At 44.3% G+C, this 16,805-nt stretch overlaps 1 protein-coding gene across 1 annotated transcript in view; it reads left to right on the forward strand.

The window, feature by feature from the left end:
* Positions 1-16,361, forward strand: part of Mb21d2 (Mab-21 domain containing 2) — a 110,506-nt gene extending 94,145 nt beyond the window's left edge. Inside the window, exon 2 of the mRNA XM_042669688.1 lies at positions 13,477-16,361. Coding sequence (XP_042525622.1) covers positions 13,477-14,741 — 1,265 coding nt within the window. The 3' untranslated portion in view covers positions 14,742-16,361. The remainder of the gene's footprint in view (positions 1-13,476) is intronic.
* Positions 16,362-16,805: the final 444 nt, after the last annotated feature.

The raw sequence follows: 16,805 nt of genomic DNA on the forward strand, positions 1-16,805 counted from the left end.
TGTCCCTCTTCCAAGGTATAACCCCTGCTTTCACTGTATTTGATGTTGGTATAATTTGTGGAGGGGAAGGGAAAAAACAAATTGTTTAAATGGGGATGCAGGTGGACCCATTGCAACAATGAGATGTACAAGTCGTTATGTCAAAAATGAACTTTACAACTTTGGCTGGGGTGGGGGTGGGGGAGATGGGAAGGGATGGTAAAGGGAAACAAAGGATTGATAAGAAATGTACTAATTACCTTGCCCATGTAATTGTAACCCCTCTGTATTTTCACAATAGGAAAAAAGAAAGATGTTTGCATGTTAATATTAAGCACATCTAATATGCTGTGCAGCAGGTCAGAGTAGATGCTCCAAACGTGTGATTTCCACTTCTCTATCTTTTCTCCACCTCCTCCCACCTCCCAGAATGGGATATCATCTCCCACTTCAGGAGCCCCAGAGCCTCTGGCTCTGGCCGCTTTGAACTATACTCAGCTCTCTAGGAGCACTCCAAGTCGCTTATCTGCCAGAGTCAGACATTTTAGCAGAGCTCAGTCCCACCCTCAATTGGCCCCAACAATCCACATGTCTGGGGGCTGCTTTGAGGGACTGCACATCACTTAAGAACAGCAGGCTGCCTGCCTTCCACCCCTGCTTCGGAGGGGTACCAGTCCAGGCATTTAGAACTGGAGCATGAACAAAGACAAATAGCCAGCCTGTACTTCTGTAATCCTAGCTACCCAGGGAACTGAGATCCACGTGATGGTTGTTTACAGTCATTCTGGGTAGACAAGTCTATAAGACTTCATCTCCAAATAACCAGCAAAAATCTGGGCTGGAGGTATAATAGCTCAGGTGGTAGGCCCAAGCCACAAGAGAGTGTTACATCCTTAGTCCAAGACTTAGTATTGACAAGGAGTTTTGTTTGTTTGTTTTTGATTTTTTTACGCTAAGAAATAAAGAAATACTGGGACTAAACTAGCTATCTAGAGAGCTGCTGTTTGTTGTACTAGGGTTTGAACACAAGGCTTCACACTTGCTAGGTAGTCGCTCTAACACTTGAGCCACACCCCCACACCTCTCTGTACTACTTATATTTCAGATAGGGTCTTTTTTTGGTATGTTTTTTATTTGTAAAAATGTTGTACCGAGGGGTTACAGTTACATGAGCAAGGTAATGAGTACATTTCCTATTGAGCATTGTTGCCTCCTCCTTTGTTTTTCCCCTACCATCTCTTCCCTCCCACCTCCACACTACCCGTCCCAAGGTTGTAAAGTTTGTTTTGTACATCTCATTGTTACAATGGGTCAACCTGTATCCTTATTTAAGCATTTTGGTTTTTTTCCTTCCCCTCCCCGAATTAGAGAAGTGTATATACAAGATGCAGGGCACCGACATCAAATACAGTGAAAACAGGGGTTATACCATGGGGGAGGAGCATACAGAACAACAACAAAAAAATCACATGGTGCATTATAAATACGTTAGAAACAATAGCAAGAAAGAAAAAAGATATTTGTGTCCCTATTTTGGGGTTCATTTCACTTAGCATCATCTTATATGGTCATATGCACATAGCTTTTTCCTTTTCTCCTACACAAGTACTAGTTATTGCAAATAAGGGAAACCATGGGACCTATGTTTCTTTGGGCCTGGCTTACTTCACTTTATATAATTTTTTCCAAGTCTTTCCATTTCCTCACAAGTGGGGCAATGTCATTCTTTCTGATGGAGGCACAGAATTCCATATGCCATATTTTTTTTTTTTGCTTTTTCCTGAGGCAGGCCTTGGACTGTGATCTTTACCTTCCAAGTAGCTGTATTTACAGTCCTGAGCCATCATGCCCAGCTTAGACTTTAGCTTTTGAAAAAGGCTGGCAGTAACACAGGAAAATGGGACGTCGGAAAAAGATTAAGTTGTTGAAGTGTGACAAGTACAAACTGTAGTGAAATTATAGAAAAGGCAAACATTTCCACTGACAGGCCACCTGTCAATCTGAGCCAAGCAGAACCCCAGCATCACCCTGGGTTGCTGTGATCTGCTGTAGTAGAGTGTTTTGTTTACCTACTGTTCTCTTTAATTGCATAAAATATTAACGTTCTGGGAACACGACACAGGCAACCCACACTACTTTAATTATGCTGATTCAGTCCCCCTATCTGTCAGCCCTATAGAAGCTTGTGACAGCAACACATTCTGTAACAGGACAGGCGGTTTCTGCATCACAGTGGCCAACATCCAAAGAACACAGGGATGCTGGTAATGAAGGTTCTGTCCCTGTCCTCTGGGGAAACTCATAATGCTGGGTGAGATGTGAAAATGAACTCAGAGAGTTGTAACCCACTTGCACGGTGCACCTCCTAAAATATCAGGTTAATCAGAACGCTGTAAAGAAAGAAAAGACACGACATGTACCGCGGTGGAGGTTTAGGAGCAAAAGCTTTCATGGTGGTTAGAATTGACAGGATTTTAAACAAAGCAGGTTTGGCAGACAAAAACAGAGGAAGGAAAGAATAGGAGCTTGAAAGCCCAGAGTCCATTAGGGGGCCAGTGTATTTGGGGCGGGGAGGGGAGACCGACTCCTGCTGGAGCTCAGGGAGACAGTTCAGAGAGGACTGAATTTAAGGTTGGCTCGGAACATGGAGGCCTTGAGGCCTGGCTGGGGATACCATTGGAGGATTTCAAGCCCGTGATGATAGGAATAGAGCTCCGTTAGCAGCTGCTGCTGGTATGCGGATAGGTTGAGTCCATCCAGAAGTGTTGCCACTGGTAAGTTCTGGGATGGGTCTGCTAAGCCAGTGTTGCTCAAAGTGCAGTGCTGGACCAGCAGCCCCTGTATCGCCTGAGAAACCTATGAGAAATGCAGATTCCTCCCAAAGCTGACCGTCTGAAGGTGAAGCCCAGAAAGCTGTAGTTCTTCAGAAAAGCCAGTGGGGTCAGATGCCAATGGCTCAGACCCATACTCTTAGCACCTTGGGAGGCTGTGAATAGGAGGATCGCTGTTTGAAGCCAGTTCAGGCAGATGAGTTTTCAAGCTCTCTTCTCAACACATAGCTAGGCACAGTGATAAGCACCTGTCATTCCAGCCTCTGTGAGAAGCTGAGGTTGGGAGTGTGTTAGGACAGTCTGGGCAGTAACATCTACAAGACTCCAACTCCACCAAAGGGAAGTTAAGACGCAGTAGTGTGGAATCACCTGTGTGAGCCAAGCAATGACTGGAAGCCTGTAGTAGGCGGATCATGGCCTTGGTGCATATCTGGGGAGGAGTGAGACTCTGTGCTAAAAATGATCAGCAAAGGAACAGGACTGGAAGCATGGCTTAGTGGTTTTATACCAGCTTAGTAAGTGAGAGGCTCTGAGTTCAAATCCCCAGTACGAACAAAACAAAAGCCTGTTGGATCACAGCCAGCGTCTGTTTGATAATCTGGGTTTCTTCATGTTTTGTTCAGATGTCAAATTCATCGGGGAGTTGGAAGATAGCACTGCAAATAAAAACAGCCCATAACATTAGTATCGGTCTCCCTCCTTCCTTCCCCATCTCTCCCTCCCTCAATGCAGGCATTTTGTGGTAACTTTTCATTAAAAGTGTTTTCTGACTGCACAAAGCTGACAGGGTTGTCAGGAGACTTTATTTGTGAAGCCCACACGGTACCTGCCAATTTCAAAGCACAAATACAATAAGAATATGTCAAACAGCGTGTGGGCTTTTGAGATTCATCAGCGAGAAGCACACTGTATTCTGACTCATTTGGAAAGCCTATCAGTAAAATCAGATGTGGGTTTTAAACATTTACATTCTATTCATCCTTCCGCTGTTTTTCTTCCCTTTAGGAGTGAAGGCTGGTTCAGTTGTAAAGAACAATTGGAGGAAAGGTGCGCCATCTAGTGGCAATATTGAGAACCACACATGCTTAATTGGACCCCCCCCCACCCCTGTCAGTCTTTCGCTTTAGCCTGAAATTAAAGAATTTTCCCTCAGAAAGAGTAATAGAGACAATGTGGTGATCAAAGAACATTATGCACCCGAATAGAAATGTTACAGTGAAATGTCTTCCTCGATGACGAACATACGTTAATAACAAGGACCAAACCAATAGTTTGAAAAATTATTTTCTGAAACAAAACTGAATTAACTTGGGGCTGGGGAAAAATATTCCCTCCCTCAGAAAGTTACTCTCGTAACAAGACCTGGGTCTGTGGCATTTTTGCCATTGTTTTTAAAATCGGATTGGTACGTTTCCCACTCACACGCCGCTTGGGCCTGTGTGTCCTTCAATTCCCCTTTTCAAGCAGGCACCTTTCTTTTTCCATTGTGTTATCAAATCTAATCTAACTGGATTTTTTGGAAGCAGCACCATGTGATTGTGAATGCCTGTATTTATCCGGTCGTTCCTGAATTCAACTCCAGGACAATTGATACCTTTGGAAATTGTACACCTGCATTGAGACCATTCAGACAATGTGACCTTTGGTTTCAAGAGCTGAGCTGTAATTGTGCCATCACCACTGGCTTACTGCTCTGCAGCCAGCGTTCTCAACAGCTAGTCCTCCTGACCCACATACGGGCTCCCAAGGAAGTGGCTGGTTGTCCTTCAAGGTTCTAGCTGATGGTACAGTTTGTCTCCAGTGAAGGTAGGATGGGGGATTAAAACGGAGCCATCTGTGATAGGATAAAGGGAGGAGGATTCAAACGCAGGTGGGGAAAATCCTAGCAAAAACTCTATTTTTTTTTTCCCCTCAAAGAAGAATGAACAAATACCCACCTGCCTGGGATATTCAGGCATGGAAAGGAATCCCCCAGCTTTGAAGAGTAAGAGGCTCTGCATCTTTCCTGAAGGCCATTTACTGTCAGGATTCCAGAACGTGCCACCAACATGGAGTCTTTCCAGATTTGAGGGTTGGGTGTTACCTCTTCAAGATTATAGAATTGCTTGGAGAGTATGCAAGTAAACTTGCTTGCGTGCTTAAAAATGGAAGACGAGCTGGTGGCTCACAGTACTCCTGTAATCCTAGCTGTTCAGGAGGCTGAGATCTGAGGATCGTAGTTCATAGTCAGCTCTGGCAAGAAAATCCGTGAGGCTTACCCCCCAATTAACCACCCAAAAGCCTGAAGAGGATGTGTGGCTCAAGTGGTAGACAATGAGCCTTGAGTGAAAAAGCCAAGTGACAATGCTCAGGCCCTGAGTTCAAGCCCCAGGGTTTGTGCACACACACACACACACACACACACACACACGCACGCACGCACGCACGCACGCACGCACGCATGCACGCATTAAACAAATAAATAGATACCTAAATGCTTGCCTCAGCCCTGTGAAGGAAATCCTGAAGGGTATTTTCAGGTAGACAATTAGCTCTCAGAATGAGATTCTGCTTTTACTGAATCTTTGGGGGCTTCTCCCCCCCCCCCCCCCCTCCCAGACTACTGTTGTTCTTGACAACTTTGGCCCTTCTTCCTTACCTTGTGGGCGGAGGTGTGATAGGCTAACCTGAACTTCCTTGTATGGAGCATCCCAGCCTTAAGCACTGGGAAGTCTTGTAAGATGTTAAGAAGTCATCGACTTTACAAAGCAGATGTGTAGGAAGCTACAGCTTTGTTTAGAAACTAGATCTGGGGGCTGGAAAGGTGGCTCAGTGGTAGAGCGCTTGCCTTGCATGCCTGAGGTCCTGGGTTCAATTCCTCAGCACCACATAAGCAGAAAGAAAAAAAAAAGCCGGAAGTGGTGCTGTGGCTAAAGTGGTAGAATGCTAGCCTTGAGCTGAAGAGCTGAGGGACAGCGCCCAAGCCCAGAGTTCAGGCCCCACAACTGGACCAAAGAAAAAAAAAGAAACTAGATCAGGATATTAGTATTATAGACACAATTACTTAATAAGTAAAGACAATATGGACATAGAGTTTATTTCCACGCAATTAATTTAGTATTAATATTATATCTTATTAATAACAGAGCTCCTTAACTAACAGTCACCAGGGAGAGTCAATTGATAGCTATTCAGTATTGGATTCTTCACACTTTAACAAATACTTTAACAAAGTATTTTCCAGCACTCATGTGTGCTTTCCCTTGGCTAGGTAAGGGGCATTGGAGACAGTATTAATAACCTGGGCAGTCCAGGCATAGCTAAGCCCCTAAGTGCTCTATCTGGGGGTGCCCCCACAGAGCAATCCTTCCATCTGAACCCCTTCTTTCCCTTTCTGTGCATGTCGCAAGAAACAGATGGACAGCTTGGTGAAACCAAATGACACAGGCTTCATTCCTTCCTTCTGACTAACTGCGTGGTCACATTCGGTTATCATCTAGCTGAGGCCAGAATGCCTGGCGACTCTCTCTGTGCGTTTACCTGCACTAGTTGGGTAGCTGACAAAACCCTCTGTTCTGTGACGACTGGATGCAGAGTCACCGTTGAAAGCCATGGGGAAGGATCCTGGCTATTGTCTGGGACCCCCATGAGATCATGTAATAGACTACATCTGATGATTTTTTTTTTTTGTCTTGAAGCCAGGTTAAAAATGGACTTCCTTTGTTATTAGTCATCCAGGCTTCTAAAGTTTGTTTTATTTTTTTATGGCACTAGGTTTTGAACTCAAGACCTTGGCATTTGTCGTGCTGGTACTCTACTCCTTGACCATACCTCCATCCTTTTTTGTGAGTGACATAGTTTGAAGATAGCATTCCATTAGGCCAAGGCCAGCCTGCAGCACATGCTTTTGTTCCCAAATAGGATGACAGGCACATACTTCCCTCCATCCCCAGCTTTTGATTCACGAGTGTGTGTGTGTGTGTGTGTATGTGTGTGTGTGTATGTGTGTGTATGTGTGTGTGTGTATGTGTGTGTATGTGTGTGTGTGTGTGTGCATGTAAGGGGGGAGGGAGGAGGGTGTCCTTCTTCTTACTGGTTGATGTTGGAGGTCTTGAGAATTTGTTCCCTGGAATTAGCCTGGAATCTTGACTTTCCCAGTCTAAGTCTCCAGAATAGCAGTTTAGATTTCAGGTCTGAGCTATCTTGCCCAGTTTTGTTGTTTGTTGTTTTTGGTGCTGGTCCTGGGGCTTGAACTCAGGATGCTGTCTGCAGTCTTTTTCACTTAAGGCTAACACTCTACCACTTGAGTCACATCTCCATTTCCAGTTTTTTTTCGATGGTTCACTGGAGATAAGAGTCTCATGGACTTGCCTGCCCAGGCTGGTTTTGAACCACAATCCTCACAGCTCAGCCTTCTGAGTAGATAGGATGATAGGCATAAGCCACCAGCTTCTGGCTTTAAAAAATATCATTTAATGGATCTACCTATTTGCAGACACAATAAGACCAGATTGAATTAAGAGTAGTGCTGTGACCTGGCCTACAGAGACTGTTTCTTCGGTGTCTCTAGGGCTCTCCATTATCCTGACATCTGCAACTTGATTCTTTTTTTTTTTTTCCAAATCTCAAACACAAGCTGGAACTCTGTGCCTAGTGACAGGGCCTTCTGTTCGCCTTGGGCCTCCTTCCCTATCTCATTGCCTGCCCAGACAAAGCATCTCTGAGCCTTGACTCAACCTAGGTGGAATTCTGCCTCCAAAATTCGGAGGCTTTTCTCTGGGGGAAGCTAAAAGGCAAATTGTGAAATCACTAGGTGACAATGTAGAGAAAAATAGGTCCAGGTGGTAGTTTTAGTATGTCTTACCAAGTCCTAGTCCCTGAAGTGACTTCTGTCTTCCCATTCTAGGAGGTGGTGACTTTGGAGCCCAGATAGAAACATAGTAAATAAGTGGAATATGGTGCCCTCTCCTGGTCATAACTAGGAATTACTTCATAATGGCGGAATCTATATGGATTGTCTACTTGCAGACCTTAAAAAAAAAACTACAATCTTCTCTCTCTCTCTTTTAAAAAATCAGATAGTAGATTCAAATCTTAGATCACACTGTAATTAGGCACTACTTTTATCGTTCATTCCTTGGTAAGGTTTTTGACTAAAAATTGGTCCTTTGGAGACTGTCCTAGGGCTAAGTTTTTACATTTTACTTACAGTTTAATTTCTGTTTTAAAACTGAAGTTACCCAGAGAAGTTGTGGTACACAATTCACAATCACCTAGCTTCTGCCCTGAGTCTCCTCCGAGTGGGTTATACAGCTTGTTGCTCAGAGATAATGTTCTTTAATTTCTTAAGTGTGTAAATGACAGTGGACAATTTCATCCTCTGTGGAATGTATTCCAGGCTATTCTGTCCATTTATTCATTCAACATCCATCTGTTGTGTGAGGTTAGGTGATGGATGAGTCATCAGACAGAGAATGCTGACAGGTAAGAAAATTGTGTGAGCTAAAAGTCATTGGGTGGGGGGTGAGATGTGTCATTTGAACTCTTTCTGTGCATTTTATCAGCATGGAGGGCTATTATCAAACAGAGAGTGAAAGAGAAATGTTCTGGTCTTTGAATTTGGCTTGAGACACTAATACTTGAATAAGGTATTTGAACACAGCTCTGCTCTGAAAGTTGGTCCCAGGAGTGAACTGAGAAGTGTGGCTTCCCTACCTTTACCATTTACCCCATGTCAAATCCTGATCCCATAATCAAGGAAGAACGGTCCCCCCTGCCCACCCCTGTATGTAGGAATGCTCACCTCTCTCAAGTTGCTGTGCACCAGGTGTTTTGAACCATGCTTTGCCTAGTGAGGCATATCAACAATGTAACATTAATAGCAAACACACTGTCAACATGCTGATAGAGAAGCCTGCAGATCTGACAGGGCTGGTAAGCTCTTCTGGAGAGCTCTCAGATCTACTTTTATAAGACACCATAGGAAACTAACATGACTGAGTGACTGTGGAAAGTCACATTCTCACTGGCTTACACTTTCATACTTCTAGCCACACGTATACTCGGGGCTGTCAGATGTGTGCAAACCCCCTGCATTTCTTTTTTTTCTTTTTTCTTTTGTCAGTCATGGGGCATGAACTCTGGGCCTAGGCGCTGTCCCTGTGTTCTTCAGCTCAAAGCAAGTGCTCTACCGCTTGAGCCACAGCGCCACTCCCTCCCTGCATTTCTTGATGAGGAGTGGAGCAGGGTCTGTAGCGCTGGGGGAGAGAAGCTGTGGGCACACAGGGACCTGTCATGGCCGCACGGGGGGGATTGGGGACACAGCATCGACAAAGTCTCTTACATTTGCACACATGCGCGCACACACACACCACATACCTGTTCCCATAACACTAGTCTATTTTTCAAAAAAAAGGGGGGGAAGGAAGGAAAGAGAGAGAGAGAGAGTCAGAGAAAGAGACAGAGAGAGACAGAGAGTTCTCCAGAAGGGAAGAGAAAGGATTTGAATGTGAGACTTTATGTCCACTGGGACATAAAGGAGTCAAGGACACAGCTCTCTTTTCTATTTGATGTTCTAAAGAGAACCAGTGAAAGCCTAAAGGGATGGCGTAGACCGTGAGGTTCTAGCATCTCCATGAAAACCGAAACACGCAGGTTAGATAGACGCTATACAATACACTGAAACCAAGAAGTAGGGGATTCCACCCTGACAGTTTCACTTCCGAATTTTTAAAGAGCAAAACCATATGGCAGCACATTCCTGAAAGGAATCAGAGCACCCCAGGGAGGTAAGGGGGGCGTAAGTTCTTCCTACACCCCCTCAGTGCTTCTTTGTTAACAGGCTGGGCAGTGGGTGTGTCTCTCCATCCTTCCCACTCCTGGCTTTGGAGAAGGTGATGGTTAGGTGGCCAGAGGCACATCATCTTTCCCTTGAATCGGTGCAGAGATGACACTTGTTGGAACTGGTCCCTACAGCCCAAGTGTACAGTAGAAATTTCCTCTCCTGTGTCATCTTCTCTCCCAGGCCCTGGCTCCTTGTTGCCTGGCAACCCATCTGCCACAATAGCTGCTGTCACCTCATTTTCTCTTGAGTGTAGCCTTGGAGAATTTCAAGGGGGATGTTCGGGCTTGGAGAGCACTGGGGAAGGATCGAGGTTATAGTACCAAATCCTTTGTAAAACTGTTAAGATCGCGGACTCAAGGTGGTTTGATGACAATGTGGATGTTGGAAGGGAAAAAGCTCCTGGCATAGTGTGGTCTTTGAAACGTCGTTTCTAGCTTCCAGGAACTTACAAAGTGAACCTCAGTAATATTTTCCCTGATGAGAAATTCTTCCCGTACCTTAAAGGAAATAGGAAGTGTCTAAAATTACATACAACTCTTGGTGCTAACATTTAAATGTTTTTATTTTGGCTCTTTGGAACAAAGGGTTAACATGGTTGCTAGGTGCACAAGCAGCAGAATGTATTTCATCGTTGACAGTGCTGTTCTACTGCCAATGATAAAATAGCCTGTTATGATAAATTAATTATTCTATTGTGGTTAATGTATAGATCAATGGAAAATGTTAGTTTTAATATTTTTCTTCTTTAGTCCAGCAGAGGGCAGAAGGGAGTTTACAATTTCATCACCAAAGTTGTGCCCATCCAAGGCAAAATTCAGTGAATTTTTTTTTTTGGGGGGGGGGGGGTAGAAAAATTACCTCTGATTGCAAAGGTATAGACTATATACATTGTATTATATACACAAGCCCTGCTTGGTATGCTTAGGGCCAGTGTGCTCTTATCTAGGACAAAAGAAAAAGAAAAAGAATTCTGAGTTAATTTCTACCCAAGAGAAGACAAAAAGTGATACCCAGATAACAATAGTGCTCTAATTGTTTCCAATTTTATTGACTACTCACAGCATGGCAATTCACATTTTAATGTGTATTTGTGGAACAAATGCAGGAATGACAGAATATTTGAAATAATGAAGCATGGGTTATTTCATTGTTCATGTAGAACTGTTTGAAAGTAATTGAACCCACATGTGGGAGTCCATGAAATAATGAAACCAGGTTTACAACCTCCCCTGAAATCTGAGAAATGACGCTTAGCCTTTCATGTCTGTAGCCTTGGTGTCAGTGTTTCTTATAATTGTAAGATGAAATTAATATGCCATCACAGTGACATTTGAGAAGTAGATAGATCTGTGCCTTGATGTTTACGATTATTTTCTACCCGGATTGCCTTTAGAAACTGTGATTAAAAAAAGGAAAATTCATCTCTTGTGTTTAGCTGATGGTGAAAGCTGTATTGTATTTGTTTTGCCCTGGGAAACTAAGGTAGAGTCAGTGATATTTACTAAGAAGCATCTTTATTCTCCACCTGTGGAAAGAAGAGGAAAGCAGATTCAAATAGAAGCAGAAGCTGAGTTTCCTGTGCAAGTTCTTTGCCAGGAGCTCTAGGTTGAATGGAGATCCTTGATGGTATTCGGAGCAGGGGCACTGGGTGTGCAGCCTAAAGTCCCACTTCCAGCACAGGCTGTGGCCTTGGCTGAGGCTGCCTGGTGGAGTCAGACAGCGCTTAGGGGCTGCATCCCCAGCAGCTGGGACAAATCCTTTGTTGCAGAAGAATCAATGTAGCATGTCTCACACACAGTTGGTGTAAAAGTGGCCCAAGTGAATACCTCATTTGGAGTTTTAAAAAGGAAGTGATCATTTGCCCTATGCCTACCTATACAGAAGGAAATCGTACTAAATATGACACTTTGCATGCTTCATGCAATTTGCAAAAATAGAATGGTAAAGACAAAGTTCCAAGGGTGAACCAATGCACCAGTAATACTCACAGGACACTATATTGGAAATAAACTTTGCAATGTGTGTGTGGGGGGTGGGGTGGGGGAGTCGGAGGGAGAGGGAGGGATAGCAGGAGAAAACGAGAGAGAGGCTAATAATGTTCGACCAGAATTGTATTCATTTCCTTACTTATATAACTGTAACCCATCTGTACATCACCTGTTTACAATATATATATATATATATATACACATATATATATGTCTACCAAAATTTTAAAAAGAATAAAAAAAGAACACAGTTTTATAATTAAGTATTAACATTTGAAATATAATCATCATAGTCCATTCTGGCTATGTAACAAGGTTTCACAGACTAGATGACTTACAAACAAGAGCAGTTTATTTCTGACAGTTTTGAAGAGGAGGGATTTCAAGATCAAGGCACCAGCTGATTTTGCATCTGGTGAGGGTCTGGTTCCCCAATGCCTGTCTTCTCTCCCCGTGTCCTCCATGGTAGAGCAAGTGAGGACGATCCCTGGGGGTCTCTTTCATGAGGACGTAAGGTTGTTTGTAAGGCTCCACCGTCGATGCAACTACCTTCTAACAGCATCCCCTCGGAAGTGAGAATTTCACCATACAGGTTTGAGGGGAGCAACTTATTCTATAACAATAATGGTAGTAAAGAGTATATACATGGTGATCTTGTTTCTGTTGCTAATAGCACAGTACCACAGACTGAGTAAGTTATAAGAAAAGAGACTCTTTTTGAAGGTGTGTGGTTGAGGGCTGCATCTGCTGATGCTTGCTGGCAGAGTGCCACGGTGGTACAGGGCAATCTTGTGGTGCCAGATAGGGATCACACACGTGTACCTCCTGTGTTTGCTTGCTCCTGCTTATAAAACCTCCAAGATTCAATCATGGGGCTCCACTCAGATGACTTGAGCCCAGATTTATTCCCAAAGGCCCAACTGTAAACACCATGGGCAAGATGATAAAACCCTATTGATTGGTCACGATGAAGATTGAACTCCAAATGTGAGTTTGGGATAACAGATCCTATTCAAACCACTTTGAAACATCTTGTTCTCTGAACAGCAAAATACATGACTGTAAAATAATTGCCACAGATAATGGAATCTTAGTTTGTAGTAATTCTTAAGAACTTTAGAGGGGAACGCTGGTTTTAAAAAAAAGTTACAAAGTTACCGGGAGATGATTAGATACCAAAGAGCCATTGAGTGAGTGTCAGCAAACTGGGAAAGGTGGAGAATAACCCGCAGGGAGGGAGGCATGTAAGTAAGATTTGGCGGGAGGGCAAGGAAGACTTCAAATGTGACGTTTCCTAGAGTCTTAGCTGTTCATTAGGCAATGACTGGAAGAAGAGGAGCTCTGGGTGTATATGCCCCCCCCCCCCCAAAAAAAAAAACATCATCCATTGTAATTTCTACTTGGGAAAGGGAAGAATCTAGCACTTGCAAGACAGAACACAGTATTATCACCTGGGCATGTGTGGCAGAATGATATCTGATGTGTGTGTGTGTGTGTGTGTGTGTGTGTGTATGTGTATGCGCGCGCGCACTTGTGTGGATCATAATTTCCACTTGGGCATGGAAAAAAGGGCAGAATGTATCATCTGGATGTGTGTGGCAGCGCTATACATATCTGATACATCTATAAATGTGTATATATGTTATATATTTATATGTATTTATATTTGTATACATATAAATGGATCATAATTTCCACGTGGGCAAGAAAGAAAGTAGCACTTACCTTCTGGACACATGCAGCAGTGTGGCTGCTGACTTTGTACTCTACTAAAGAAAGTAGCATTCTAGGAGAATGCCGACAGCACCGGCATCCGTGCCTCCTGTAATGGCATGTCTTCTTTTTTTATCTGTAGGAATGGTGCAGAAGCTGGACCAGAAGCTCCCGGTGGCTAACGAGTACCTGTTGCTCTCTGGAGGCGTGCGGGAAGGTGTGGTGGACCTGGATTTAGATGAGCTGGATGTATACGCCCGGGGCACTGACTACGACATGGACTTTACCCTGCTGGTGCCAGCCCTGAAACTCCATGACCGTAACCAGCCTGTGACGCTGGACATGCGCCACTCCGCCTTGTGCCACTCCTGGCTGAGCCTGCGTCTGTTCGACGAGGGCACCATCAGCAAATGGAAAGACTGCTGCACCATCGTGGACCACATCAACGGCGCCACCAACTACTTCTTCTCTCCTACCAAAGTGGCCGACTGGTTCTGTGACTCGATCAGCATCGTCCTAGCCGAGATCCAGAAGAAACCCCAGCGGGGGATGCCAAAGGTGGAAAAGGTGGAGAAAAACGGGACCATCATCTCCATCATCCTGGGCGTGGGGAGCAGCCGCATGTTGTACGACATCGTCCCGGTGGTGTCTTTCAAAGGCTGGCCGGCAGTGGCCCAGAGCTGGCTCATGGAGAACCACTTTTGGGATGGGAAGATCACGGAGGAAGAGGTGATTAGTGGGTTTTACCTGGTGCCTGCCTGCTCTTACAAGGGCAAAAAGGACAATGAGTGGCGGCTATCCTTCGCCAGGAGCGAGGTGCAGTTGAAGAAATGCATCTCCAGCAGCCTCATGCAGGCCTACCAGGCCTGCAAAGCCATCATCATTAAACTCTTGTCGCGGCCCAAGGCCATCAGCCCCTACCACCTGCGGAGCATGATGCTCTGGGCCTGTGACAGACTTCCCGCCAACTACTTGGCTCAGGAAGACTACGCGGCCCACTTTCTGCTGGGCCTCATTGATGATCTGCAGCACTGTCTGGTCAACAAGATGTGCCCCAATTATTTCATTCCCCAGTGCAACATGCTGGAGCACCTGTCGGAGGAGACGGTCATGCTCCACGCTCGCAAACTGTCCTCGGTGCGCTCCGATCCGGCCGAGCACCTGCGCACTGCCATCGAGCATGTCAAGGCGGCCAACCGACTGACGCTGGAGCTGCAGCGGCGGGGCAGCACCACCAGCATCCCTTCCCCGCAGTCCGACGGGGGCGACCCCAACCAGCCCGATGACCGTCTGGCCAAAAAACTCCAACAGCTGGTGACTGAGAATCCGGGGAAATCCATCTCTGTCTTTATTAACCCCGACGATGTCACAAGGCCTCATTTCAGAATCGATGATAAATTTTTCTGAGTGTTTTGTTGTTGTTGTTGTTACTTTTTTTGTTGTTTGTTTGTTTGTCCTCCTGGTTCTAAAAAACTCTCGTCTCCTGTCGCGTGCACATGTGGATCTGTCCTTCTGTTTTGTGTGTGAGTGTGAGTGTGTGTGTGTGTGTTACATATCCAGCTTAGATTGGATTTGTTAAGGACAAATGTTAAGTTTCCTGGTTCTTCAGGATGGTGCAGCCTCTGAAACAGTATATTACTATTTCACGTTCTGCCTTCTGGCTCCGTTGCTTCTGTTCTCTTAGTTGTGGTCATGGCCTTTTCTTTGTTGAGTTGTTGTTGTTGTTGTTTGTTTGTTCGACTTTTAAGGAGAACTTGAGCCATAGATGAACACGCCCATAAACCCTCTCGCTTCTTCTGTTTCTTACTTTGCGCGTATTTTTTTTTTATGCGGGTCTTGGGAAACAAACTTCTTTCTGACGCTTACGAAGTCTCTTATCTTTTGTTTGTTTTTTTTTAAATTTTTTCCCCAATGAGTTTTCATCACTGTGGATACTGGATACTGGAGAATCTGAACCTGGGAACCATCTGGCGTGTTGGCTGGATTTATTTCTTCTGCCAGAGTGCTTTCCCCACCAAGTAATGTAAACTTTGGACGTAATAATGCAGAACCTTCTTTGAATGTAATTGTCCTCGAGTTAGTGAACTTTGGAGGGTTTGGAGGGTATGTTTCATAGCTTTCTAAGCAGAATTAAGGTTTCCAAATGTCAGTTTTAGTGTGTATAATTATTTGAAGCCTTATTTAAAAACCCCATTAAAGGATGTACCATGATAATTGTTATTTGCACTAAGGGAACTTTGCCATTGTCTGAGTTATGATGTGTGTTTCAGTAGAAGTTAATATCTGCTGTTGACATACAGCCATGGTTTTCATTTAGCTCATTTCTCTCAGTTCATAGAATGACCCTTTGCATTCGGTTCAGTTCTCCTTTAATTGTAGGGTGTTCTTTTGCCCCCTTTGGAGTTCCTGGTTCCTGTCTTACCGAGAGAAAAATTTTTAAAGTTTTATACCTGTTCTTTGACTCTGTCTAAAGCCGAGGAAGAAAAATACTTGATAAAGTAGAGGTTTCTGTATTTATTTCTCTTGGAGTACTAGAGAGAAGTTCTTTTATGAAGAGAGATTTTTGAAGAAAACTGGCAAGGAAGAATAGTTAGCCCCAAACTGAAGATACCATGTTCAAAATCAGCTTTGACCACCGAGCAGGAACCAGGAAGTATCTGTGGGTGTGAAATGGACATTTCCTATCTTCATGAGTGAAATGACTTGCCAGCTTTAGGTGCTGTGGGGCATTGGTTCCCCTTGTGCTGTGGATTCATGGCACCCTGTGGTGTTTGAGGGGCTAAATGGGGTTTGCTAATCTCCCAAAGGACCGCCCTGTTGTCTACTACTGGAAAAGTGGAACGGCTGATTGGTTTGGATCGTTAACATCCAGACCTGAAGGTTGAATTTTGGCCAATTGGAATTAGGAATATGTGGTCTTGGGTTTTTGCATGGGAATTAATGTAATGCTTATGAATGGAATTGTTCAACTATCTTAAGTTAAACACAAAAATAGTAATAATAAAAAAAAAAAGAAACATACTGGCCTTGGAATTTGGTGGTGGTTATTGCTTTGTAGCCTGAAAATTCTGTTCTATTAGTAATTTTGACTCAATACAGACAGGGTCTTCCAAACAGATGCCCATGTAGTGACTATCAAGATTCATTTTCTCCTCTTCCTGTTTTTGTGGGGTTTTGTTTTGTTTTTTTGCTGCTGCTCCTGGGGCTTGAACCCAGGCCTGGGCACTGTCCCTAAGTCGCTATGTGCTCAAGGCTAGTGCCCTACCACTTGAGCCATAGTGCCACTTCTGGCTTTCTCTCAGTAGTTTATTGGAGATGAGAGTCTCACAGACTCCTTCCTTGGTAGCTTCAGACCACGATCCTCAGATCTTAGCCTCCTGAATAGTTAGGATTATAGGCATGAATCACTGGTGCCTCTCTTCCTGGTTTGTCTGCAAGAGCTTGCTTACCTTCCAGATAATGTCTGGCCTT

This window comes from Dipodomys spectabilis, unplaced genomic scaffold, assembly GCF_019054845.1.
Source record: "Dipodomys spectabilis isolate Male_0828 unplaced genomic scaffold, ASM1905484v1 ptg000017l, whole genome shotgun sequence".
Lineage (NCBI taxonomy): Eukaryota > Metazoa > Chordata > Mammalia > Rodentia > Heteromyidae > Dipodomys > Dipodomys spectabilis.